Genomic DNA, 25,871 nt, shown 5'->3' with positions numbered 1-25,871 from the left:
CAGAAATACCTGTAATAAATTGGGAAAAATTTCTGAGAACTGTCCCCAAAAAATCCAGAATGAACTGGGGAAAAAAAATGATGGGAATTGTCCCAGAAATCCTGGGAATAAATTTGGGAATTTTCCCAAAACCACAAGGAATAAACTGGGAACAAATTATGGAATTGTCCCAGAAAAACCAGGAATAAATCAGGAATTTTTGGGATTTGGGGTCAGAATTCCCAAATTTGGGGCAGGAATTGCCAGATTTGAGTTGGAAATGTTGGGATTTGGGTCGGAATTTTTGGGGTTGGAATTTTTGGGATTGGGGTCGGAATTCCCGGGATTTGGGCTGGGGAAAAAAGGGATTTTTGTCATTTTTTGGGATTTTGGGGCTTGACACCCTCGGGGTTTCTCTCTTCCCAAAATTCCTCCCTCCCCCATCCCAAAATTCCCCAAATTCTTCAAAATCCCGTAATTCTGAACCTTTATTGCACAACCACAGTGGGGGAATCCCAAAATTCCCCCCAGAATTCCCAAATTTGCCCCAAAATTCTGCTCAAAATTCTTGTGGGACTGGGATTTTTTGGGATTGGGATTTTTTTGGGAATGGGGATTTGGGGATTTTGGGGGATTTTTATTGGGGGGGGGTAATTTTTTAGGAATGGGATTTTTTGGGGGGAATTTTTGGGAATAGGAATTTAGGGAATTTGGGGAATGGGATTTTTTTGGGGAATTTGGGGATTTTTGGGGTGAATTTTTGGGAATTCTGGGATTTGTGGGATTTCCCTGAGTTGTTCCCAATTCCGGGGCGGGGGGCTCAGAGCAGAGCTCGTACCGGGGGGTGGGGAGGGGACATTGGGGACAGCTTTGGGGACATCACTGGGGACTTTGTGGGGGGACATTGGGATTGTCCCTGAGGTGGCACTTTGGGGTGTCCCTTGTCCCATGGAGGGGACATTGGGACTGGCCTTGTCCCTGAGGTGGCACTTCGGGGTGTCCCTGTCCCTGGGTCCCCATGGGGGTGTCACAGGCGGTCCTGGTGGCACTTGGGGACAGCTGAGGGGACAATCCTGGGTGTCACAGGCGGTCCCGGTGGCGTTTGGGGACAGTGACACGCGTGGCCCGCCGCTCCGAGATGTGGCGCCGGACGCGGCCCGGGAGCGGCTCCGGTGCCAGCGAGGGGCTGGAGTGGCACTTGGTGAGCGGCGCGGGCACGGGGGGACACTCAGCGATGTCCCCGAGCTCGGTGGTGTCCCCGAGGGCCGGCAGGTCACCGCTGTCACCGCTGTCACCGCTGTCACCGCGCAGCCACGCCGTCAGCGCCTGCACGTAGGTGAGGCAGCGGCGGCGCTGCGGGGACATCGGCCGGGTCACCAGGGTGGCACCGAGGTGGCACCTCTCAATGTCACCGTGTCACCCCCAGGGTCACCTGAATGTCACCGGGGTCACCCTCCGGCCCGGTCATTGTGTCACTCCCTGGTGTCACAGTGTCCCCAGTGTCCCCAAGAAGTCCCCAATCCCCTCCATGTCCCCAATGTCCCAAACGTCCCCATTGCCCCCAGTGTGTCCCAAATGTCCCCATCGTCCCCTCGCTGTCCCTGCTGTCACCTCCTCCATCAGGAAGTCGCCGTGTGCCCAGTGTCCCCAGTCCCCTCAGTGTCCCCATTGTCCCCAATCCTCTCAAATGTCCCCAATGTCTCTGGTGTCCCCAGTGTCCCCATTGTCCCTATTGTCCCCTCGCTGTCCCCGCTGTCCCCACTGTCCCTGATGTCCCCACTGTCACCTCCTCCATGAGGAAGTCTCCATGTGCCTGATGTCACTAATGTCCCCAATCCCCCCAATGTCCCCAATCCCCCAATGTCCCCAATGTCCCCAATCCCCCAATGTCCCCAATGTCCCCAGTCCCCTCCATGTCCCCAATCCCCCCAATGTCCCCAATGTCCCCAATCCCCCCAATGTCCCCAATGTCCCCAATGTCCCCAATGTCCCCAATGTCCCCAGTCCCCTCCATGTCCCCAATCCCCCCAATGTCCCCAATGTCCCCAATGTCCCCAATGTCCCCAATGTCCCCAGTCCCCTCCATGTCCCCAATCCCCCCAATGTCCCCAATGTCCCCAATCCCCCCAATGTCCCCAATGTCCCCAATCCCCCCAATGTCCCCAGTCCCCTGCATGTCCCCGCTGTCCCCGCTGTCACCTCCTGGGCCAGGAACTCCCCGTGCAGCCGCTGCTCCTGCTGCTCCCGTGGGCGTCCCTCGGGCAGGAGCCGCCGGTGCTCCAGCAGCTGGCACGTCACCGTGCCCAGCCAGCGGCGCAGCTGGCACAGCTGCTGCTCCTGGGGACATTGGGGACATCATTGGGGACATTGGGGACATGAGGGTGGCACAGGGACATTGGGGACATCACTGTCACTGTCCCCAACCAGCTGTGCCAGCTGCTGCTCCTGGGGGCATTGGGGACATTGGGGACATCACTGGGGACATGAGGGTGGCACAGAGACATTGGGGACATTGGGGACATGAGGGTGGCACACAGACATTGGGGACATCACTGGGGACATGAGGGTGGCACAGGGACATTGGGGACATTGGGGACATGAGGGTGGCACAGGGACACGGGGGTGGCACAGGGACATTGGGGACATCAGTGAGACGGCACCAGGACATCACTGGGGACATTGGGGACATTGAGGTGGCACAGGGACATTGGGGACATTGGGGACATGAGGGTGGCACAGGGACATTGGGGACATCAGTGAGATGGCACCAGGACATCACTGGTGACATTGGGGACATTGGGGACATCAATGGTGACATCATTGGGGACATTGGGGTGGCACAGGGACATTGGGGTGGCACAGGGACATTGGGGACATCAGTGAGATGGCACCAGGACATTACTGGGGACGTTGGGGACATTGAGGTGGCACAGCCCAAATTTGAGGCCTTGGGGGTTTTTGGTTTATTGGGATTTTTTTTGGGATTTTTTGGGGAATTTTTTTGAAATTTCGGGGAATTTTTTTTTGTTGCCGTTTTTGGGGTTTTCGTGATTTTTCTGGGACTTTGGGATTTTTTTGGGGGTATTTTTTTGGGGTCTCACTGGGGGGCAGCGGCTGGGCGCCGAGGGCAGGATGGGATTGGAGGATTTGGGATATTTCAGTGGGATTTGGGGATATTTCAATGGGGACTTTGGGTTTTTGGGATTTTTTGGGGGTATTTTTGGGGGATTTTGGGGTTTTTTTGGGGGTTTTTTTTTGGGGTCTCACCGGGGGGCAGCGGCTGGGTGCTGAGGGCAGGATGGGACTGGGGGATTTGGGGTTTCCATGGGATTTGGGACATTTCTATGGGGTTTGGGATATTTCAATGGGGATTTTTGGTTTTTTGGGATTTTTTGGGGGATTTTGGGTTTTTTTGGGGGGGGATTTTTTTGGGGTCTCACCGGGGGGCAGCGGCTGGGCGCCGAGGGCAGGATGGGACTGGGGGATTTGGGGTTTCCATGGGATTTGGGATATTTCAGTGGGATTTGGGGATATTTCAATGGGGATTTTTTAGGGATTTTGGGGTTTTTTTGGGGGGGGTTTTTTGGGGTCTCACCGGGGGGCAGCGGCTGGGTGCCGAGGGCAGGATGGGGCGCTCGAAGCGGCGCCGGGAGCCGACGGCCGCCGGGAACGGCGGCGAGGACGAAAGCGCCGCGGCCACGTTGATGCCGAACACCCAACGGGAGAGATCCGCCCCGCTCCTGTGACGTCACCGTGACGTCACCGTGACGTCATCACGGTGATGCGATGACGTCATACCCACCCTCGTACAGCCAAAACCCCAAACAGGGCGAGAAAAACCCAAATATTGGAAAAAAAACCCCAATTATTGAAAAAAAACCCTCAAATTATGTAAAAAAAACCCCAAAATATTGCAAAAAAACCCCAAATTATTTAAAAAAAACCCCCAAATTATTGCAAAAAAACCGAAATTATTGCAAAAAAACCCCTCAAATTATTAAAAAAAAAAAGACCCCAAAATATTGGAAAAAAACCCCAAATTATTGAAAAAAAAAACCCCAAATACTGCAAAAAAAACCCCCAAATATTGCAAAACCCCCCACCAAATATTACAAAAAAAAAAAAACTTCAAAATACCCCTAAAAATATTTCCAAAATATCCCAGAATTACTCCCAAAATCCCTAAAAATACCTCCAAAATACAAACTAATACCGCAAAAGTACCCCTAAATTACTGCCAGAAAAATCCCCCCAAAACCTCCAAAAATATCCCAAAATTACCCACAAAAATCCCAAAAAACATCTCCAAAAACACCCCAAAACTACCAAAAATACCCCAAAATAACTCTCAAAATATCCCCAAAAATGCAACTAGATTACCCTTAAAATGCTGCAAAATTACCCCAAATATTGCAAATTTTGGGGTTTTTAGTATTTTTTTTTTAGTCTTTACGACTTTTTAACCCTTTCCCACCCACCTCCCTTCCCGCCCTCTTTCCCACCTTTGGGATCCTTGTAGGATTTTTGTTTTTTGGTCAGATTTCCCATTTTTTAGGATTTTTTTGGGGTTTTTCGGGCTCCTTACTGTGCCTGGCAGAGGAACTGGCGGCGGTCGGAGGTTTGCAGCAGGAACACGTGGGGCCGTTTGCTGTACTGGGGGTGCGGCCGGGCCAGGGCGTGGGGGAGCCCCAAAATCTCCTGGGGACCCTCGGGGGGGTCCCTCTGCAGCAGCAGCAGCGACCCCCGGAGCTCGGCCCCGAAACGCTTCCAGCCCCGCCGGCCCCAGGGCGCTGCGGGAAATCCCAGAAATTGTCATTAAATCCCAGAAATTATCATTAAATCCCATAAATTGTCATTAAATCCCATTAAATTGTCATAAAATCCCATTAAATTATCATAAAATCCCATTAAATTGTCATAAAATCCCATTATCATAAAATCCCATTAAATTGTCATAAAATCCCATTATCATAAAATCCCATTAAATCGTCATAAAATCCCATTAAATTATCATAAAATCCCATTATCATAAAATCCCATAAATTATCATAAAATCCCATTAAATTCCCACAAATCCACCCCAATCCAGCCCTGCCAGCCCCAGGGCGCTGCGGGGGGAAAATCCCTTAAATTATCATAAAATCCCATTAAATTCCAATTAATTTCCCCAAATCTCCCCCAAATCCCATTACATTCCCCGAAAATCCCATTAAAATCCCATTAAATTCCATGAAATCCCATTAAAATCATATTAAATTCCACAAAATCCCATGAAGTTCCACAAAAATCCCATTAAATTCCCATAATTCCCACAAATCCAGCCCCGCCGGCCCCAGGGCGCTGTGGGGGGAAAATCCCTTAAATTATCATGAAATCCCACTAAATTCCCCAAAAATCCCATTAAATTATCACAAAATCCCATTAAATTCCCCCAAATCCCATCAAATTCCTACAAAATCCCAATTAATTCCTCCAAATCCACCCCAAATCCCACAAAATCCCATGAAATTCCCCCAAAATATTCCAAAATCCCATAAAAATCCCCAAAATCCCATAAAATTCCCCAAATTCCCCCAAATCCGAACCCTTTTTGCCGTCGCTCTCTGCCAGGACCTTCCTGGCCAGGACCCCCCTGGGGGCGGGGCCGGGGCCCCCCGGCAGCTCCGGGGGAATTTCGGGATTTGGGAATTTTGGGCCTTTTTTGGCTTTTTGGGAATCGGCGCCGGCGTCGTCCTCGTCGTCATCCCTGTGGAAATCCCAAAAAAAAAAAAATCCTAAAAATTGATGGGAAATGGTGGGAAATGCCGGAACATTCCGGAACATTCTGGGAAATTCCAGAAAATCCTGGAAAATTCCAGAAAATCTGACTCAAATCCCATAAAATCCCATAAAATCCACCCTAAATCCCATAGATTCCAACCCAAATCCCAGAAAATCCACAAAATTCAACCGACATCCCACAAAATCCCATAAATTTGGCACCAAAATCCCATAAATTCCAACCCAAATTCCATCAAATCTGACACAAATCCCAGAAAATCCCCCCCAAATCCTATAGAATTCCATCCAAATCCCAGAAAATCACATAAATTTGGAATAAAAATTCCATAAAATCCACCCAAAATCCCAGAAAATCCAAACAAAATTCAGGAAAATCACAGAGAATTCAACCCAAACCCCACAAATTCCACCCCAAAATATCCCAAATTCCCCCAAATCCTCCCCAAAATTCCCAAATTTCCCCAGTCCCGCTCACGTGGCCCATTCCAGCTTCCGGCTGCGGATGGAGCCGTACAGAGCCTGTGAAAAAATGGGAATTTTTGGGGAATTTTGGGATTTAAACAAAATTTTAGGAATTTTTAGGTTTTTTACAGGAATTTTTAGGATTTAATTAGGAATTTTTGGGGATTATTTTAGGGTTTTTTTTTTTATTATTATTTTTTTGGATTTTTTTAAAGGAATTTTTAGGAATTTTTTAGGATTTTTTTAGGATGTTTTAGGAATTTTGGGTGATTTTTAGGAGTTTTTTAGGCTTTTTAGGGTTTTTTAGCATTTTTGGGTTGAAATCCCATTTTCCCAGAATTTTGGTACTCTTTAGGATTTTTTTTCTTTTTAGGACATTTTTAGGATTCTTTTAGGAATTTTTAGGTATTTTTAGGGTTTTAATGATTTTTAATGATTTTTAGAGGTTTTTTTAGGATTTTTGGGGTAAATTTCCAATTTCCCCAGAATTTTAGTATTTTTTTGGATTTTTTAGGATTTTTCCAAATTTTTTTCAGATTTTTCCAGCACCACCCCCAATTTTCAGCGCAGAATTCTCATTTTTCTGTGTTTTTTCTCGGGGTTTTTTTTCCCCTTTTCCCGTTTTTTGGGTGGGACTCCATCGGGGTTGGGGATTTTGGGGTTTTTTGGGGTTTTTTTGGGGGTTTTTGGGTACCTTGAGCTGCTCCCGGGGGAAATCCCGACCGTCCATCAGCCCACTCAGGTTGGCCACGAACTCCGAGCTGCTCATAGGGCGGCCCAGGCGCTGCAGGTTTGGGGGAAAATCAGCCAAAAAAGGGAAAAAATCCCAAATTCAAGCCAAAAATAGAAAAAAATCCCAAATCCACCCCAAATCCAACCAAAATCAGCCAAAAAACAGGAAAAAAAATCCCAAATTCCAACCAAAAAAGGGGAAAAAAATCCCAAATTCAACCCAGAAATAAAACAAAATCCCAAATCCACCCCAAATCCAATCCAAAGTCCACCCCAAATCAAATCAAAATCACCCCAAAAAGTGAAAAAATCCCAAATCCACCCCAAAAATAGAAAAAAATCCCAAAATTTTGGGGTTTTTGGGGGGTATTTTTTTGGGGGTTTTTGGGGTACTCACCTGGCCATGAGCTCAGTTGGATTTTAGGGATTTTTTGGGGGGTTTTTTGGGGTTTTTTTTGGGGTTTTTGGGTTCTCACCTGGCCCTGAGCTCAGTTGGATTTTGGGATTTTTGGGGGGGGATTTTTTTGGGGTTTTTTGGGTACTCACCTGGCCGTGCAGGTCGGTGTTGAGCAGCATCAGGGCGCAGGTGAGGGTGTGAACCGAGTCTGGGGATTTGGGGTTTTGGGGTTTTCAATTTAGGATTTGGAATTTTGGGGATTTGGGGTTTTGGAGTTTGGTGTTTGGATATTTGGGATTTGGGGTTTTGGGGTTTGGGATTTGGGATTTTGGGGATTTGGGGTTTGGGGTTTAGGATTTGGGGTGGGTTTGGGGTGGATTTGGGGTGGATTTGGGGTGGATTTGGGGTTTTTGGGGTCTCACCCTGGGAAGGAAAGGCCCCGGGGTTGCAGTGGGGATTTGGGGTGGATTTGGGGTCAGTTTTGGGGCGGATTTGGGGTTTTTGGGGTCTCACCCTGGGAAGGAAAGGCCCCGGGGTTGCAGCGGGGATTTGGGGTGGATTTGGGGTGGATTTGGGATGGATTTGGGGTGGATTTGGGGTTTTTGGGGTCTCACCCTGGGAAGGAAAGGCCCCGGGGTTGCAGCGGTGGAAGCGGCTCGAGAAGTGCCTCAGGACCCGCTCGCGCTCCTGCGTCTCCCCCGACAGCACCAGCGCCCGCAGGAACTGCCTGAAACATCCCCAAAATACCCCAAAAATCACCCAAAAATACCCCAAAAATCAGCCTGAAACACCCCTCCAAAAAAAAACCCGAAATGCCCCAAAACAGCCTGAAATACCCCCAAAAATACCCCAAAATCACCCCAAAAACTGCCTGGGTACCCCCAAAACAACCTAAAATATCCCAAAAAATCAGCCTGGACTCCCCAAAAACACCCCAAAACCAGCCTGAAATACCCCAAAACATCTCTAAAATACCCCAAAAAACAACCTAAAATACCCCAAAATGCCATAAAATACCCCCAAAAAGGCCCCCAAACCAGCCTGCAGCACCCCAAAACCACCTCAAAAACAGCCTGAACACCCCAAACACCCCAAAATACCCCAAAACCTCCCCAAAACCAGCTTGAAATAGCCCAAAACACCTTAAAATACCCAAAAATCCCCCAAAATGCCCCAAACCCATCCAAAATACCCCCAAAATCCCCCAAATTCCCCCCAAAATTCCAAAATTTTCCCACAGAAACCCAAACGTTCAAAAAAAAATTCTCCCAAAATTCCCCCCAAAATCCCAATTTTCTCCCCAAAAAACTCCCAAATTACCCCTAAAAATCCCCCCAAAATTTCAGATTTTCCCCCAGAAATCCAGGTTTTCCCCCAGAAATCCAGGTTTTCCCCCCAAAATTCCCAAATTCCCCCCCGGAATTCCCAAATTCCCGATTTTCCCTCACCTCAGGGCCTGCTCCAGGCTCATCCCCTGGAACTGGAAGAGCTCCAGGTACTCGTGGGCCAGGCGGGCGCTGAAATCCGTCCTGAAACGGCAATTCCGGAGCAAAATCCTCAATTCCCAAAAAAATCCACAATTCCCAAAAATTCCAGAATTCCCAAAAATAAAAAATCCTAAATTCCCCCCCCAAAAAATCCAAATTTCCTCAAAAAATTCCTAATTTTCCCCCGAAAATCCTCATTTTTCTGGATCAAATGTGCATTTTCCCCCCCAAAAAATCCTATTTTTTCCCCGTTTTCCCTCCAAAATTCCCATTTCCTCCCCAAATTCCCGTTTTCCCCCCAAATTCCCATTACTTTTCCCAAAATCCCATTTTCTCCCACAAAATTCCCATTTCCCCCCCTTTTTACCCCAAAAAAATCCCTTTCCCCCCCATTTTCCCCATTTTCCCCCCATTTTCCCCCATTTTTCCCCATATTTTTCCCAAAATCCTGTTTTCCCCCCAAATTCCCATTTTCCTCTGTTTTTTCCCATATTTTCCCCATTTTCTCCCATTTTCCCCCAAATTCCCGGATTTTTTCCCGAATTCCCATTTTTTCCCCCACAAAATACCCATTTTCCCCTCATTTTACCCAAAAAATTCCCATTTCCCCCCATTTTCACCCATTTTACCCCAAAAAATCCCATTTTCCCCCATTTACTCCCCTTTTTCTCCCATTTTCCCCCCAAAATCCCTTTTTTCCCCAAAAAATTCTCATTTTTTCCCTATTTGCCCCCAAAACTTCCCTTTTTTCCCCCCATTTTCTCCTCCAAAATTTCCATTTTTCCCCCCATATTACCAAAAAAAATCCCATTTTTTCCCTATTTGCCCCCAAAACTTCCCTTTTTTCCCCCATTTTCTCCCCCAAAATTTCCATTTTTTCCCCCCATTTTACCCAAAAAAATCCCATTTTTTCCCTATTTTCCTGCCATTTTCCCTCCCAAATTCCCGGATTTTCCCCCCATTTTTCCCGAATTCCCGGATTTTCCCAAATTCCCGGTTTTTTGCCCCATTTCCCGTCTCTCACGGCTGCCGCAGCAGCGGCGCCACTTCGGCCTTGCGCCACCCCTGCAGCAGGAACAGCCGGCGGGCCAGGGACACCGGGTCCGGGCTGGGAAATTAAATATAAATATAAATATAAATATAAATATAAATATAAATATAAATATAAATATAAATATAAATATAAATATAAATATAAATATAAATATAAATATAAATATAAATATAAATATAAATATAAATATAAATATATTTAATTTAATAATTTAATTTAATTTAATTTAAATTAAAAAGGCGTCGCACCAGGGACACCAAGTCTGGGCTGGGAAATAAATAGGAATTAAATTAATTATAAATATAAATGTAAAATATAAAATTAAATAATAATATATAAAACAAAAATATAAAATATGAAACATTAAATATAAAATATTAAATATATAATAAAATAGAACATATAAAATATTAAATATATAATTAAAATATAAAATACTTAATTTAATTTAATTTAATTTAAGGTAAAATGGTGTCATGCCAGGGACACAGGGTCCAGGCTGGGATTAAATCAAATATAAAATATTTTTAAAAATTAAAATATAAATCTAAAATAAAATCTAAAATCTAAAATCTAAAATCTAAAATCTAAAATCTACAATCTAAAATCTACAATCTAAAATATAAAATATAAAATTAAATTAAATTTAATTTAATTTAATTTAATTCAATTCAATTTTAAAAGGCACCAGGCCAGGGCCCAAGGGCTCCAGGCTGGGGAAATATAAAATAAAATAAAATGAAATAAAATAAAATAAAATAAAATAAAATCAGGGGGGTCTGGGGGGGAAATCGGGGAAATTTGGGGGTTCCTCACCTGGGGGGGTCCTGGGGGGGCTCTGCTGGGGGGGAGCTGGGGGGGTCCTGGGGGGTTTGGGGGGAATTTTGGGGGATTTTTGGGGGATCCTGGGCAGATTTGGGGGAGTCCTGAGTGAATTTTGGGGGGTCCTGAGGGGATTTGGGGGAATTTTGGGGGGATTTGGGGGAATTTTGGGGGGATTTGGGGGGGCTCAGGGGGGATTTGGGGTGAATTTGGGGGAGAATTTCGGGGATTTTTGGGGGGTCCTGAAGGATTTTGGGAAGAATTTGGGGGGATTTGGGGGAATTTTGGGGAAATTTTGGGGGGTCCTGGGGAGATTTGGGGGAATTTTGGGGGGATCTGGGGAGGTCCTGAGGGATTTTGGGGAGAGTTTGGGGGGATTTGGGGAGAATTTGGGGGGATTTGGGGGAATTTTGGGGGATTTTGGGGGGACCCCGGGGGCTTTGGGGGGGTTTGAGGGGGGTCAGGGGGTGGGGGGGGCTCTGGACCCGCCATTTTGGGGAGAAATTTGGGGTTTGGGGTCCCCAGTTTTGGGGTGAATCTCGGGGGATTTGGGATAAATTTGGGGGAATTTGGGGGTTTTGGGGTCCCTCTTTTTGGGGTAAATTTGGGCAGGTTTGGAGTTTTTGGGGTCCCCTTTTTTCGGGTAAATCTGGGGGGATTTGGGGTCCCTCTTTTCGGGGTAAATTTGGGGTTTGAGGTGCCCAGTTTTGGGGTGAATTTGGGGGGATTTGGGGTCTCCCTTTTTGGGGTAAATCTGGAGGGATTTGGGGGCTTTCAGGTCTCCCTTTTTGGGGTAAATTTGGGGTTTCTGGGGAGATTTGGGGTCCCTCTTTTTGGGGTCGCGCTTTTTGGGGTAAATCTGGAGGGATTTCGGGGTATTGGGGTCCCTCTTTTTGGGGTGAATTTGGGGGGATTTGGGGTCCCTCCTTTTGGGGCAAGTTTGATGGTTCTGGGAGGTTTTGGGGTAAATTTGGGGGGATTTGGGGTCCCTCTTTTTGGGGTAAATCTGGAGGGATTTGGGAGTTTTGGGGTCTCCCTTTTTGGGGTAAATCTGGGGGGATTTCGGGGTATTGGGGTCCCTCTTTTTGGGGTAAATTTGGGGGTTGGGGTCCCCAATTTTGGGGTGAATCTGGGAGGTTTTGGGGTCCCTCCTTTTGGGGTAAATTTGGGGGGATTTGGGGTTCCCCTTTTTGGGGTGAATCTGGGGGGTCCCAGGAACTGGGGGGGTCCAGCCCCCCCAATTTTGGGTCCATCCTGTGGCTGGGGGGGTCCCCAAATTTTGGGGTGTCCCCAAATTCTGGAGGTGGATCTGGTGTGTCCCCAAATTCTGGGATGTCCCCAAATTCTTGGATGTCCCCAAATTCCGGGGTTCTGGGTGGTCCTGGAGGAGAAGACACCAAGGGGGGGTCCCCAAATTTTGGGGTGTCCCCAAATTCTGGAGGTGGATCTGGGGTGTCCCCAAATTCCAGGAGGTCCCCAAATTCTGGGGGGTCCCCAAATTCTGGAGGCGGATCCGGGGTGTCCCCAAATTCGGGGGTTCTGGGTGGTCCTGGAGGAGGAGAAGACACCAAGGGGAGGTCCCCAAATTCCAGGAGGTCCCCAAATTCCGGGGGGTCCCCAAATTCTGGAGGTGCATCTGGAATGTCCCCAAATTTCGGGCTGTCCCCAAATTCCGGAGGTGGATCCGGGGGGTCCCCAAATTCTGGAGTTCTGGGTGGTCCTGGAGGAGGAGAAGACACCAAGGCGGGGGGGTCCCCATCAGCATTTTTGGGGTCCCCCCAAATGGACCCAACCCCCCCCAGAATTTTGGGGTGACCCACTCACCGCGGGTGGCACCGTGGGGACGCCAGGGGGGCACCCCCAGGGGCAGCGGGCGCTGGAACAGGGGGTTGGTGTGGAAATGGGGCTCCTCGTCCTCCTCCAGGCCTTCGTCATCCTGGTCTTCATCATCCTCATCTTCATCATCACGGTCTTCATCATCCTCGTCTTCGTCATCCTCGTCTTCGTCATCCTCGTCTTCGTCATCCTCGTCTTCGTCATCCGGGTTCTCCTCCAGGTTCTTCTCATCCTGGTTCTCCTCCAGGTTCTTCTCATCCTGGTTCTCCTCATCCAGGTTCTCCTCCAGGTTCTCCTCCAGGTTCTCCTCCAGATTCTTCTCATCCATGTTCTCCTTATCCAGGTTCTCACCCAGGTTCTCCTCCAGGTTCTCCTCCAGATTCTTCTCATCCATGTTCTCCTTATCCAGGTTCTCCTCCAGGTTCTCCTCCAGGTTCTTCTCATCCATGTTCTCCTTATCCAAGGTCTTCTCCTCTTCGTTCTCATGGGAGAAGCCACCATGGACATCACGGTCATGGTGGTCATCATGGTCATGGTGGTCATTGAGGTCATGGTGGTCATTGTGGTCACGGTGGTCATGGTGGTCATCTAGGTCATGGTGGTCATTGTGGTCATCTAGGTCATGGTGGTCAGTATGGTCATTGTGGTCATTGAGGTCATTGAGGTCATGGTGGTCATTGAGGTCATGGTGGTCATCATGGTCATGGTGGTCAGTATGGTCATTGTGGTCATTGAGGTCATTGAGGTCAGGGTGGTCATTGAGGTAATTTAGGTCATGGTGGTCATGGTGGTCATCATGGTCACGGTGGTCATTGTGGTCATTGAGGTCATCTAGGTCATGGTGGTCAGTATGGTCATTGTGGTCATGGTGGTCAATGTGGTCATTGAGGTCATCGTGGTCATCGTGGTCATGGTGGTGATCATGGTCTTTGAGGTCATCTAGGTCACTGAGGTCACGGTGGTCATGGTGGTCACCATGGTCTTTGTGGTCATTGAGGTCACTGAGGTCACGGTGGTCATCGAGGTCATTGTGGTCACCATGGTCATTTAGATCATTGTGGTCATTGTGGTCATTGTGGTCACGGTGGTCATCACGGTCATCGCTGGCGTGGTGGTCGCCATCGTTGCCATCACCTTCCTCTTCCTCCTGGCTGAGTCTGGGGACTTGGGGCCTGGGGGAGATGGGACCATCCCTGGTGGGACCATCCCTGGTGGGACCATCCCTGGTGGGACCATCCCTGGTTGGACCATCTGTGGTCACGGGTCTGGGGGAGATGTCCCCATCCCTGGTCACGGTCCATGAGGAGATGTCCCCATCCCTGGACGTGTGGGAGATGCTCCCAAAGAGGAACTCAAAGCTTTGGTCCGTGGGAACGGCCTGGGTTGGGATGTCCTCATCCATGGACGCCCGGGAGATGCCTTCAAACGTGGATCCACGGCCTTGGAGCTGCTGGGAGATGCTCCCGGCCACGATCATGGACTTGGGTGGGGTGGACCCATCTGTGGACACCTGGAGAACGTCCTCATCCACGGCCGTGGGTTTGGGTGGGATGTCCTCATCCACGGCCATGGGTTTGGGTGGGATGGACCCATCTGTGGACACCTGGAAGATCTCCTCAAACGTGGATCCATGGCCTTGGAGCTCCTGGAAGATGCTCCCAGCCCCATCCTGGTGGAGATCCTGGGGGAGGTCCTGGTGGAGGTCCTGGTGGTGATCCTGGGGGAGGTCCTGGTGGTGATCCTGGGGGAGGTCCTGGTGGTGGTCGCAGAGAAGGTCCTGGAGATGGTCCCAGGGATGGTCCTGGAGGTGGTCCTGGGTGTGGTCCAGGAGAAGGTCCTGGGTGTGGTCCTGGAGGAGGTCCCGGAGGAGGTCCTGGAGGTTATCCTGGTGGTGGTCCTGGTGGAGGTTCTGGAGAAGGTCCCGGAAAAGGTCCTGAGGGTGGCCCTGGGGGTCGTCCTGGGGGTGGTCCTGGAGAAAGTCCTGGGGGTGGTCCTGGAGAAGGTCCTGGTGGTGGCCCTGGGGGTGGCCCTGGAGAAGGTTCTGGGGGTGGTCCTGGGGGTGGTCCTGGGGGTGGTCCTGGGGGTGGCCCTGGTGGTGGCCCTGGGGGTGGTGACCAGTGTCCGGCTGTCCCTCGATGGCCCCCTGGAGCTCCTGGACGCAGAGCTGGGCCTGGAGCAGGCTGGCCCAGAACAGCTCAGGAACCGCCACAGGCACCGGGGGGGTCAAGGGGGTCACGGGGGGGGTCAGGGAGGAGGTCAAGGTTGGGGTCAAGGTTGGGGTCAAGGCTGAGGTCACAGTGGAGGTCAAGGAGGTCAAGGTGGAGGTCAAGATTGGGGTCAAGGTGGGGGTCAAGGTTGGGGTCAAGGTGGGGGTCAAGGAGGTCACAATGGAGGTCAAAGTGGTCAAGGTGGGGGTCAAGGCTGAGGTCAAGGTGGGGGTCAAGGAGGTCACAGTGGAGGTCAAGGTGGTCAAGGTGGAGGTCAAGGTGAGGTTCACAGTGGGGGTCAGGGTGGAGGTCACAGCAGGGGTCAGTGCAGGGGTCAGCTCAGGGGTCAGCTCAGGGGTCAGCTCAGGGGTCAGTGCAGGGGTCAGTGCAGGGGTCAGTGCAGGGGTCAGTGCAGGGGTCAGTGCAGGGGTCAGTGCAGGGGTCAGTGCAGGGGTCAGTGCAGGGGTCAGCTCAGGGGTCAGTGCAGGGGTCAGTGCAGGGGTCAGTGCAGGGGTCAGTGCAGGGGTCAGTGCAGGGGTCAGTGCAGGGGTCAGCTCAGGGGTCAGTGCAGGGGTCAGTGCAGGGGTCAGTGCAGGGGTCAGTGCAGGGGTCAGCTCAGGGGTCAGTGTCCGTGTGGGGCTCTCAGCCCCTCCCCCCCCAGTGGTGTCCAGCTCCGGCCACGCCACGGGGGGGGCCTTGGGGGGGTCCATGGTCAGTGCCGGACCCTCCCCACGGCCGGAGGAGTGACCATGGGGCAGGGCCGGACCCCTCCTGGAGTGGCTGGAGTGACCAGAGCAGTGGCCAGAGGAGTGACCAGAGGGGTGGCCGGAGGGATGGACAGAGGAGTGGCCGGAGGAGTGACCATGGGGCAGGGCCGGACCGTTCCTGGAGTGGCCGGAGGAGTGACCAGAGCGTGGGGAGACCCTGAGGAGAGGGAGGAGAGAGGGTCAGGGGGGAGGGAGGGAAAGAAAAGGGGAGGGAGGGAGGAAAAATGGAGGGAGGGAAGGAGGAAGTGCAGGAGGGGAGAGGGAAGGAGGGAAAATGGAGGGAGGGATGAGGGAAGGATGAAGGCCGGGGAGGAAGGAAAGAAAATGGGAGGGGAGAGGGGAGGGAGGGAGGAAGTGCTGAGAGGAGGAAGAAGAGTGAGGAGGGAGAGGGAGGGAGAGAGGGAGGGAAAAGGAGAGGAAAGGAGGGAGGGATGAAGGAGGGAGGGATGAGGAGGAGGAGGAGGAGGAGTGAGGAAGGAGGAAAAAGGGAGGAAGGGAAGGTGGGAGGGAGGGAGGGAGGGTGGGAGGGAGGAAATGGAGGAGGGGAGAGGGAAGGAGGAAGTGCGGGAGGAGGAAGGAGAGCGAGGAGGGGGAGGGAAGAGGAGGGAGAGGAAGGCTCCGGGGGTCTCCCCGACCCTCCCCCCGCACCTGCAGCTGCCGCCGTCTCCCCGCGGCCGCCGCGAGTCCCCGGGCCCGTCCCGGTGCCACCCCCGGTGCCACCCCCGGTGCCACCCCCGGGGCCACCTCCCCGCGTCACCCGCGCCGCTTCCGCCGCGAGAGATGGGGGGGAGGGAACCCCAAAAATGCCACCCGGAAAACCCAAAATTCCCACCCGGGACCCCAAAATCCCACCCGGGACCCCAAAATTCCCACCCGGGAACCCCAAAATTCCCACCCGGGACCCCAAAATTCCCACCCGGGACCCCAAAATCCCACCCGGGAACCACAAAATCCCACCCGAGAACCCCAAAAATCCCACACGGGCGTCCCAAAATCCCACCCTGGACCTCCTCCCCCAAAAAATTCCGGACGTGGAAAAATTCCGGGACCCCAAAATCCCACCCAGGAACCCGAAAATCCTCACGGGAGCCCAAAAAATCCACCCGGAACCCCAAAAATCCCACCCGGGACCCCAAAAATCCCACTCAGGACCATCAAAAAAAAATTTCGGGGACCCCAAAGTTCAGGAAGGGACCCCAAAAAGGGTCGAGAGGACCCCAAAATTTAAGTGGGACCCCAAAAAGGGGGGGGGCAGAGAACTTTGGGGGTTCCGGGAAGACCCCAAAAGTTCTGGGGGACCCCAAAAGGGTTGAAGGAAACCCGAAATTGATGGGGGACCCCAAAAAGGACCCTCAGAGCCCGTAGGGGACCCCAAAGTTTAGGGGGGACCCCAAAAGTTCCGGGAGACCCCAAAATTTCGGGGTGTGGGGGCAAAGGTTACGGGGGCGGGGGCGGGAGTTTTTGGGGTTCCCCTGAACTTTGGGGGGTCCCCCCGGTTTTGGGGGGTCAGGGGGGTCTCGGGGACCTTTTGGAGACCCCAAACCCCCCACCCCGGGTTTTGGGGACCCCTCCGGGGCCGCCCCCTCCCCTCTCCTCCCCCCCCCGCCCTTACCGGCAGCGCCCGGGGGCGTGGTCTGGGTGGCCACGCCCACAAGGGGCGGGGCGACGGTGGTTAATTAGCATAGAGCGCGCCCATGGGTGAGGCCACGCCCACTGGAAGGAAAGGGGCGGGGCCTGAGCGCCCTAAAATGGAAGTTCTGATCCCAAAAAGGGGGTACTGACCCTAAAATGGGGGTTCTGATCCCAAAAATGGGGTACTGACCCTAAAAGGGGGGTTTTGACCCAAAAAGGGGGTACTGACCCTAAAAGGGGGGTTCTGATCCCAAAAAGGGGGGTACTGATTCCAAAAAGGGGGGTTCTGATCCCAAAAAGGGGGTTTCTGATCCCAAAAGGGGGTTCTGACCCTAAAAGGGGGATTCTGATCCCAAAAGGGGGGTTCTGACCCTAAAAGGGGGGTTCTGATCCCAAAAAGGGGGTACTGACCCTAAAAGGGGGGTTCTGACCCTAAAAGGGGGGTTCTGATCCTAAAAAGGAGGGTCTTGACCCTAAAAAGAGGGTCCTGAGTGCCCCAAAAAGGTTCCTGATCCTAAAAGGGAGGTCCTGACCCTAAAAAGGGGGTCCTGACCCTAAAAAGCGGGTTCTGAGCCTAAAATGGTGGTTCTGGTCCCAAAAAGAGGTTCCCAAGTACCCCAAAAAGGTTCTGACCCCAAAAGGAGGGTCGTGACCCCAAATGGAGGGTCCTGAGTGCCCCAAAAGGGTTATTGACCCTAAAAAGACGGTTCTGACCCAAAAAAGGTTCCTGACCCCAAAAGGAGGATTCTGACCCCAAAAAGGGGGTTCTGATCCCAAAAGGTCAAAGCTCCTGCCCCCATAATGTCACAGCCACAAGGTGACAGCAGCAGATGGCATTTATTGACCGCGAGGGACAGCGGCCACCGACGGCCACCACAGATGTCCAAGCACGGGTGTCCCCAACCATGGATGTCCACCACAGATGTCCACCGTGGTGTCCCCAACCCCTGATGTCCACGACGGATGGCAACCATGGATGTCCCACCACGGGTGTCCCACCACGGATGTTCCACCATGGATGTCCCACCATGGATGTCCCACCATGGATGTCCCACCGCGGATGTCCCACCACGGATGTTCCACCATGGATGTTCCACCACGGATGTCCCACCATGGATGTCCCACCGCGGATGTTCCACCACGGATGTCCCACCATGGATGTCCCACCGCGGATGTTCCACCACGGATGTCCCACCACGGATGTCCCACCGTGGATGTTCCACCATGGATGTCCCACCACGGATGTCCCACCATGGATGTCCCCAGTGTCACATGTGGTGCAGGTAGAAGGTGGTGGTGGCACCATGGAAGGTGGAAGATGGTCCTACCATGGATGTCCCACCATGGTGTCCCCAACCATGGATGTCCCACCATGGACGTCCCCTGGGTGTCACTTGCGGTGCAGGTAGAAGGTGGTGGCACCATGGAAAGGTGTCCTACCATGGATGTCCCACCATGGACGTCCCACCATGGAAGGGTGTCCCACCATGGTGTCCCCAACCATGGATGTCCCACCAGGGACGTCCCCGGTGTCACATGCGGTGGAGGTAGAAGGTGGTGGCACCATGGAAGGGTGTCCCACCATGGATGTCCCACCATGGATGTCCCACCATGGATGTCCCACCATGGAAGGGTGTCCTACCATGGACGTCCCACCATGGAAGGATGTCCTACCATGGTGTCCCCAACCATGGATGTCCCACCATGGACGTCCCCTGGGTGTCACTTGCAGCGCAGGTAGAAGGTGGTGGCACCATGGAAGGGTGTCCTACCATGGATGTCCCACCATGGACGTCCCACCATGGAAGGGTGTCCCACCATGGTGTTCCCAACCATGGACGTCCCACCATGTACATCCCATCATGGAAGGGTGTCCTACCATGGATGTCCCACCATGGATGTCCCAGCAGGGATGTCCCCGGTGTCACATGCGGCGGAGGTAGAAGGTGGTGGTGGTGGCACCATGGAAGGGTGTCCTACCATGGACGCCCCACCATGGTGTCCCCAGCCATGGATGCCCCAGCAGGGACGTCCCCGGTGTCACATGCGGCGCAGGTAGAAGGCGGTGGCACCATGGAAGGGTGTCCCCAGCCATGGATGTCCCACCATCGACGTCCCCGGTGTCACATGCGGCGCAGGTAGAAGGTGGTGGTGGTGGCACCATGGAAGGTGGAAGATGGTCCTACCATGGATGTCCCACCATGGTGTCCCCAACCATAGATGTCCCACCATGGTGTCCCCAACCATGGATGTCCCAGCAGGGACGTCCCTGGTGTCCCATGCGGCAGAGGTAGAAAGCGGTGGCACCATGGAAGGGTGTCCCACCATGGTGTCCCCAGCCATGGATGTCCCACCATGGATGTCCCCGGTGTCACATGCGGCGCAGGTAGAAGGAGGTGGCACCGGACGGAGGTGCCAGGGTCAGCGCCTCGCCCGGGCCCATGGCCGTGCTGAGGAAGAGCCCGGGGAAGGCGGCGGCCTCGAAGGTGTGCGTGGAGCCACCAAAGGTCTTGTAGAAGGTGAAGGGCGTGGTCCTGTCCTTGTCGCTGGAGAACAGCTCCAGCAGCTCCACGTCCTGCCGGGCAGGGGACGGCAAATGGTGACACCTGCGGTGGCACCAGCACCGGGAGCAGCCGTGGGGCCTGGTGGTGTCCCCATGCACAGATGACCCCATCTCCAGGTGTCCCCATCTCCAGGTGTCCCCATCTCCAGGTGTCCCCATGCCCAGGTGATCCCACCTCAAGGAACATCCATCTGCAGATGTCCCCATCTCCAGGTGTCCCCATCCCCAGGTGTCCCCATGCACAGATGACCCCATCTCCAGGTGTCCCCATCCCCAGGTGTCCCCATCCCCAGGTGTCCCCATGCCCAGGTGTCCTCATGCCCCGGTGACACCACCTCAAGGAACCCACACTGACCCCATCTCCAGGTGTCCCCATCATCAGGTGACCCCACCTCAAGGAACATCCATCTGCAGATGTCCCCATCTCCAGGTGACCCCATGCCCAGGTGACATCACCTCAAGGAACCCACACTGACCTCATCCCCAGGTGTCCCCACACCCAGGTGTCCCCATCTCCAGGTGATCCCACCTCAAGGAACCCACACTGGCACCATCTCCAGGTGATCTCACCTCTAGGTGACCCCATCTCCAGGTGTCCCCATCACCAGGTGACCCCACCTCAAGGAACACCCATCTCCAGGTGTCCCCATGCCCCGGTGAGCCCATGTCCAGGTGATCCCATCTCCAGGTGACCCTAACTTGAGGAACCCACACTGACCCCATCTCCCAGTCACCCCATCTCCAGCCAAGCCCCTTCCAGGTGTCCCCATGCCCAGGTGACCCCACCTCAAGGAACCCACACTGACTCATTCTCCAGGTGACCCCACCTGAAGGAACACCCACCTCCAGATGACAACACCAGGTGACCCCACCCCCAGGTGATACCACACTCCCGGGTGATGCCATCTCCAGGTGACCCCACCCCTGGGTGATGCCATCTCCAGGTGACCACACCCCAGGTGACCCCACCCCAGGTGACACCACACTCCCAGGTGACCTCGCCCTGGGGAATCCCCGCTTCCATTTCGGGATGACGCCACTTCAGGGTGCCCCACCTCGGGCTGCACCAGCCCTGGGTGCCCACCACACCTTGGGATGACCCTTCCCAGGATGTCCATCTTGGGTTCCACACCTGGGCTGACCCACTTTGGGTTGTCCACCTTGGGTTGACCCACCTTGATTGACCCACCTTGGGTTGCCCATGTTGAGTTGACCCAATTTGGTTTGACCCACCTTAGACTGACAAACGTTGAGGTGACCACCTTGGCCTGACCCACCTTGGCTTGACCCACCTTGGCCTGACCCATCTCTGGGTCTCCTCAGCTTGGGTCACCCACCTGGAGGTGACCCATTTTTGGGTCCCCACCACCCCAGGGTGCCCCCACTTTGATTTGACCCATCTTGGGTTGATCCAGCTCCAGTTGGTCAACCCAAGGTGGGTCAACCCAAGGTGGGTCAACCCAAGGTGGGCAACTCAAGGTGGGTCAACCCAAGGTGGGTCTACCCAAAGTGGGTCAACCCAAGGTGGGTCAACCCAAGATGGGTCAATCCAAAGTGGGTCAACCCAAGGTGGGTCAATCCAAGGTGGGTCAACCCAAGGTGGGCAACTCAAGGTGGGTCAATCCAAGGTGGGCAACTCAAGGTGGGCAACCCAAGGTGGGTCAGCCCAAGGTGGGTCAATCCAAGGTGGGCATCTCAAGGTGGGTCAACTCAAGGTGGGCATCTCAAGGTGGGTCAACCCAAGGTGGGTCAACCCAGGGTGGGCAACTCAAGGTGGTCAATCCAAGGTGGGTCAACCCAAGGTGAGTCAACCCAAGGTGGGTCAACCCAAGGTGGTCAACTCAAGGTGGGTCAACCCAAGGTGGGTCAACCCAAGGTGGGTCAACCAAAGGTGGGTCAATCCAAGGTGGGTCAACCCAAGGTGGGTCAATCCAAGGTGGGTCAATCCAAGGTGGGCATCTCAAGGTGGGTCAATCCAAGGTGGGTCAATCCAAGGTGGGCATCTCAAGGTGGGTCAATCCAAGGTGGGTCAACCCAAGGTGGGTCAACCCAAGGTGGGCAACTCAAGGTGGGCAACCCAAGGTGGGTCAACCCAAGGTGGGTCAACCCAAGGTGGGCAACTCAAGGTGGGTCCACCCACCTTGAGTTGCCCACCTTGGATTGACCCACCTTGGGTTGACCCCAGGTCACCTCCATGTCCCCGTGTCCCCTGTGCCACCCGTGTCCCGTGTCACCTCCAGGCTGAGGTGGGGCTCGGGGCCGGTGCCGCAGGACAGCGCCTGGGTGCCACCGCGGATGCCAACGATGAGGGGACAGCGCCGGCGCTCCAGGTGGCGGTTGGGGACAACGCTGATGGGCTCTGTGGGACACGGCGGTGACACCGCGGGCACCCGTGGGGACGCCCGGGCAGGGTCACCCATGGGCGGTGCCACCCGTGGAGTGGCACCCATGGAGTGTCACCCATGGAGTGGCACCCATGGAGTGTCACCCATGGAAGTGTCACCCATTGAGTGTCACCCATGGAGTGCCACTTGTGTTCCTCCACAATGTCACCCACGGAGTGCCACCCACGGGCAGTGTCACCCACAGATTGTCACCCCTTTCCTTTCAGAATGTCACCCATGGGCAGTGTCACCCACCCACGGATTGTCACCCCCGTCCCCTTGGTGTCACCCATAGATTGTCACCCCTTTCCTTTCAGAATGTCACCCATGGAGTGTCACCCACAGGCAGTGCCACCTACAGATTGTCACCCATGGGCAGTGTCACCCACAGAGTGTCACCCAGGGAGCGTCACCCCTGTCCTCCCGGTGTCACCCACAGGTTGTCACCCATGGACGGTGTCACCCACAGGTTGTCACCCATGGACAGTGTCACCCAGGGATTGTCACCCCTGTCCCCCGTTGTCACCCACAGATTGTCACCCCTGTTCCTCCAGAATGTCATCCATGGAGTGTCACCCACGGGCAGTGTCACCCATGGATTGTCACCCCTGTCCCCAATGCCACCCAGGGAGTGTCACCCCTGTCCCCCCAGTGTCACCCAGGGAGTGTCACCCCTGTCCCCGGTGCCACCCACAGATTGTCACCCCTATCCCCGGTGCCACCCACTTTCCCAGCTGGCATTGGCCACCTGTAGGCTGGTGGCCACCAGAGGGACACCCATGGATTGTCACCCCTGTTCCTCCAGAATGTCACCCACGGAGTGTCACCCATGGGCAGTGTCACCCAGGGAGTGTCACCGCTGTCCCCAGTGCCACCCACAGAGTGTCACCGCTGTCCCCAGTGCCACCCACCTTCCTGGCTGGCGCTGGCCCCCTGCAGGCTGGTGGCCACCAGGTGGCCGTGGCGCAGGCACAGCCCCTGCTGCTCCGTGTCCCTCAGCACGTAGTGGTAGGGCCGGGCCACCAGCCCAGAGCCCTCCAAGGGCAGCAGCAGCCCTGGGGACACGGGGACAGCGGGCTGGGACACGGGGACATGGGGACACGGGGACAGCGGGCTGGGACATGGGGACAGCGGGGTGGGACACGGGGACATGGGGACACGGGGACAGCGGGGTGGGACATGGGGACAGCGGGGTGGGACACGGGGACATGGGGACACGGGGACACCGGGCTGGGACACGGGGACATGGGGATGGGCATGGGCAAGGGGGACATGGGGACATGGGGATGGGCAGGGGGGACATGGGGACATGGGGACATGGGGATGGACAGAGGGGACACCAGGATGGACAGGTGGGACATGGGGACATGGGGACATGGAGATGGACAGAGGGGACATGGGGATGGGGATGGACAGAGGGGACATTGGGACACGGGGATGGGCAGGGGGGACATGGGGACATAGGGACATGGGGACATGGGGATGGACAGAAGGGACATGGGGACATGGGGACATGGGGACATGAGGATGGGCAGGGGGGACATGGGGACATTGAGATGGACAGGTGGGACATGGGGACACGGGGGCACCTGGGTGGGACACAGGGACGTGGGGATGGGGATGGGCAGAGGGGACATGGGGACATGGGGACACCAGGGTGGGACATGGGGACATGGGGACATGGGGATGGACAGAGGGGACATGGGGACATGGGGGCATGGGGACATGGGGACACCGGGGTGGACAGGTGGGACACAGACAGGGGGACATTTGGGGACATTTGGGGCATGGATGGGCACAGGGGACACAAGGACAGGATGGGGACAGGGACACGGGGACACTGGGGACATTTGGGGCAGAGCTGGGTGCTGGATGGCACAGGGGACACGGGGACGGGGACACGAGGACAGGGACACGGGGACATTTGGGGACACGGGGACATTTGGGGACACGGGGACATTTGGGGACACGTGCACCCACTTTCACCCAGGAAGTCCATGAACAAGGCCACCATGTCGGGGTCGGTGACACCCTCGGCCGTGTCCCCGCCGCCCGCTGCCACCCGCCGGCGGCGTCTCCGGGGTGTCCTCCTGTGGGGACAGAGGGGTCAGGGCAGGTGGCACCGCGGGGGGGAGGTGGCACTGTCCCCGCGCTGTCCCCGCGCTGTCCCCGCGCTGTCCCCGCGCTGTCCCCGCTCACCTGAGGGCAGCTCTGGACACACGCGACATGGCTGGGCCTGCGGAGAGGGTGGCACGGGTGGCACCTCTGGGCAGGAGTGTCCCCGAGCTTGTCCCCGGCCCCGGTGGCACCTGCGGAGGTGTCGCCTGCCGTGTCCCCGCGGTGGCAGTGGCTTTATAGCGCCGGGCGGGGCGGGGACAGAGCCCGCCCCGGTAATTGGCGGGGACGGTGACAGCGACGGGGACACCGAGCGGTGGCGAAATGTCACCCGGTGCCCGCGGTCCCCTGTGCCATGGCACCGTGTGCCACCTCCCTGCCACCATTGTCACCGTGAGTGCTGTTGCTGAGGTGCTGTGAGCGCTGTCCCCAGTGTCCCCAGTGTCCCCAGGGTGCCATCCCCGTGGTCGCTTGTCCCCAAGGCCCTGTGTGCCCTGTCCCCGTGGTGACCTGTCCCCAAAATGCCACCTCCCCCCTCCTCATTGTCCCCCATCCCCTGTCCCCAAAATGCCACCTCCCCTGTCCCCGTTGTTCTCCACTCCCTGTCCCCCAAATGCCACCTTCCCTGTCCTCACGTGTCACCTCCCCTGTCCCCGTTGTTCTCCACTCCCTGTCCCCAAAATGCCACCACCTCTGTCCCTGTTGTCCCCCATTTCCTGTCCCCATTGTCCCCAATTCCCTGTCCCCTAAATGCCACCTTCCCTGTCCCCACATGTCACCTCCCCTGTCCCTGTTGTCCCCATTCCCTGTCCCCAAAATGCCACCTCCCCTGTCCCCGTTGTCCCCCCCGCGTGTCCCCCGTGTCGCGTGCCCGCGGTGCCACCCTCTGTCCCCGGGCAGGATCCGGGCGGGGACCGCGTCACCCCCGCCCGGGGATGTCCCGTTCTGTCCCCACGGCGCGGGTGGCGCAAGAGCGGCCACCCCGCGGCGGTGACACACCCAGCGGGGCCACCAGCCCCGCCCTGTCCCCGCCGTGCCACCCCTGTGCCACCCTGTGCCACCCCTGTGTCACCCCTGTGTCACCCTGTGCCACACACGCTCGGACACCGCGTGGCCTCGGCATCTCTTTATTCCCGGTGAGGATGTCGCTGTCCCCAGGGGGGTGGCACTGTCCCCGCGGGGGTGGCCCCACGCCGAGGGAAGGATGTCGCTGTCCCCAGGGGGATGGCACAATCCCGGATGGATGTCACCATCCTGGGGAAGATGTCCCCGCGGAGCAAGGATGTCACCATCCCTGGGTGAGGATGTCGCCATCCTGAGGGGGAGATGCCACCCTCCCCAGGGGGATGTCACCAGCCTGAGGGTGAGGATGTCACCCTCCCAGTGAAGATGCCACCAACCTGGGGATGACAATGCCACCATCACCAGGGTGATGCCACCACCCTGGAGGAGATGTCACCCTCCCAGTGAAGATGCCACCACCCTGGGGATGACAATGCCACCCTCACAGTGAAGATGCCACCACCCTGAGGATGACAATGCTACCCTCCCAGTGAAGATGCCACCAACCTGGGGATGACAATGCCACCCTCCCAGTGAAGATGCCACCACCCTGAGGGAGATGTCACCACCCTGGAGGTGACGATGCCACCC

General features: G+C 55.0%; 2 protein-coding genes across 3 annotated transcripts; both read right to left on the bottom strand.

The window, feature by feature from the left end:
* Positions 1 to 626: 626 nt before the first annotated feature.
* Positions 627 to 14,899, bottom strand: LOC115498090 (uncharacterized). Its single transcript, XM_072917794.1, has 14 exons — positions 12,539 to 14,899; positions 11,851 to 12,434; positions 10,709 to 11,670; positions 9,863 to 9,946; positions 8,800 to 8,880; positions 7,966 to 8,078; positions 7,501 to 7,559; positions 6,917 to 7,006; positions 6,236 to 6,279; positions 5,565 to 5,725; positions 4,565 to 4,769; positions 3,575 to 3,719; positions 2,179 to 2,316; positions 627 to 1,332 (listed from the first exon to the last, which is right to left on the bottom strand). Exons 1-14 carry the CDS (start codon positions 14,118 to 14,120, stop codon positions 1,060 to 1,062), a joined length of 4,521 nt encoding a protein of 1,506 aa, XP_072773895.1. The 5' UTR covers positions 14,121 to 14,899; the 3' UTR covers positions 627 to 1,059.
* A 3,075-nt stretch (positions 14,900 to 17,974) lies between these two features.
* Positions 17,975 to 24,680, bottom strand: LOC115498162 (interleukin-1 receptor antagonist protein-like). 2 transcript variants are annotated; one of them, XM_072917747.1, is made up of 5 exons: positions 24,303 to 24,680; positions 24,084 to 24,190; positions 23,015 to 23,158; positions 21,954 to 22,078; positions 17,975 to 19,731 (listed from the first exon to the last, which is right to left on the bottom strand). In XM_072917747.1, the coding sequence occupies exons 1-5, from the start codon at positions 24,602 to 24,604 to the stop codon at positions 19,528 to 19,530; spliced, it is 882 nt and encodes a 293-aa protein (XP_072773848.1). In that variant the 5' UTR covers positions 24,605 to 24,680; the 3' UTR covers positions 17,975 to 19,527. The 2 variants fall into 2 exon arrangements, with proteins under 2 accessions (XP_072773848.1, XP_030145776.4); XM_030289916.4 differs by having other exon boundaries at positions 24,084 to 24,193; positions 24,303 to 24,667.
* Positions 24,681 to 25,871: the final 1,191 nt, after the last annotated feature.

The sequence above is a fragment of the Taeniopygia guttata genome, chromosome 22 (assembly GCF_048771995.1).
Source record: "Taeniopygia guttata chromosome 22, bTaeGut7.mat, whole genome shotgun sequence".
NCBI lineage: Eukaryota > Metazoa > Chordata > Aves > Passeriformes > Estrildidae > Taeniopygia > Taeniopygia guttata.
Note: the sequence above shows the minus strand (reverse complement) of the source record. Positions and strands in the feature narration are given on the sequence as shown.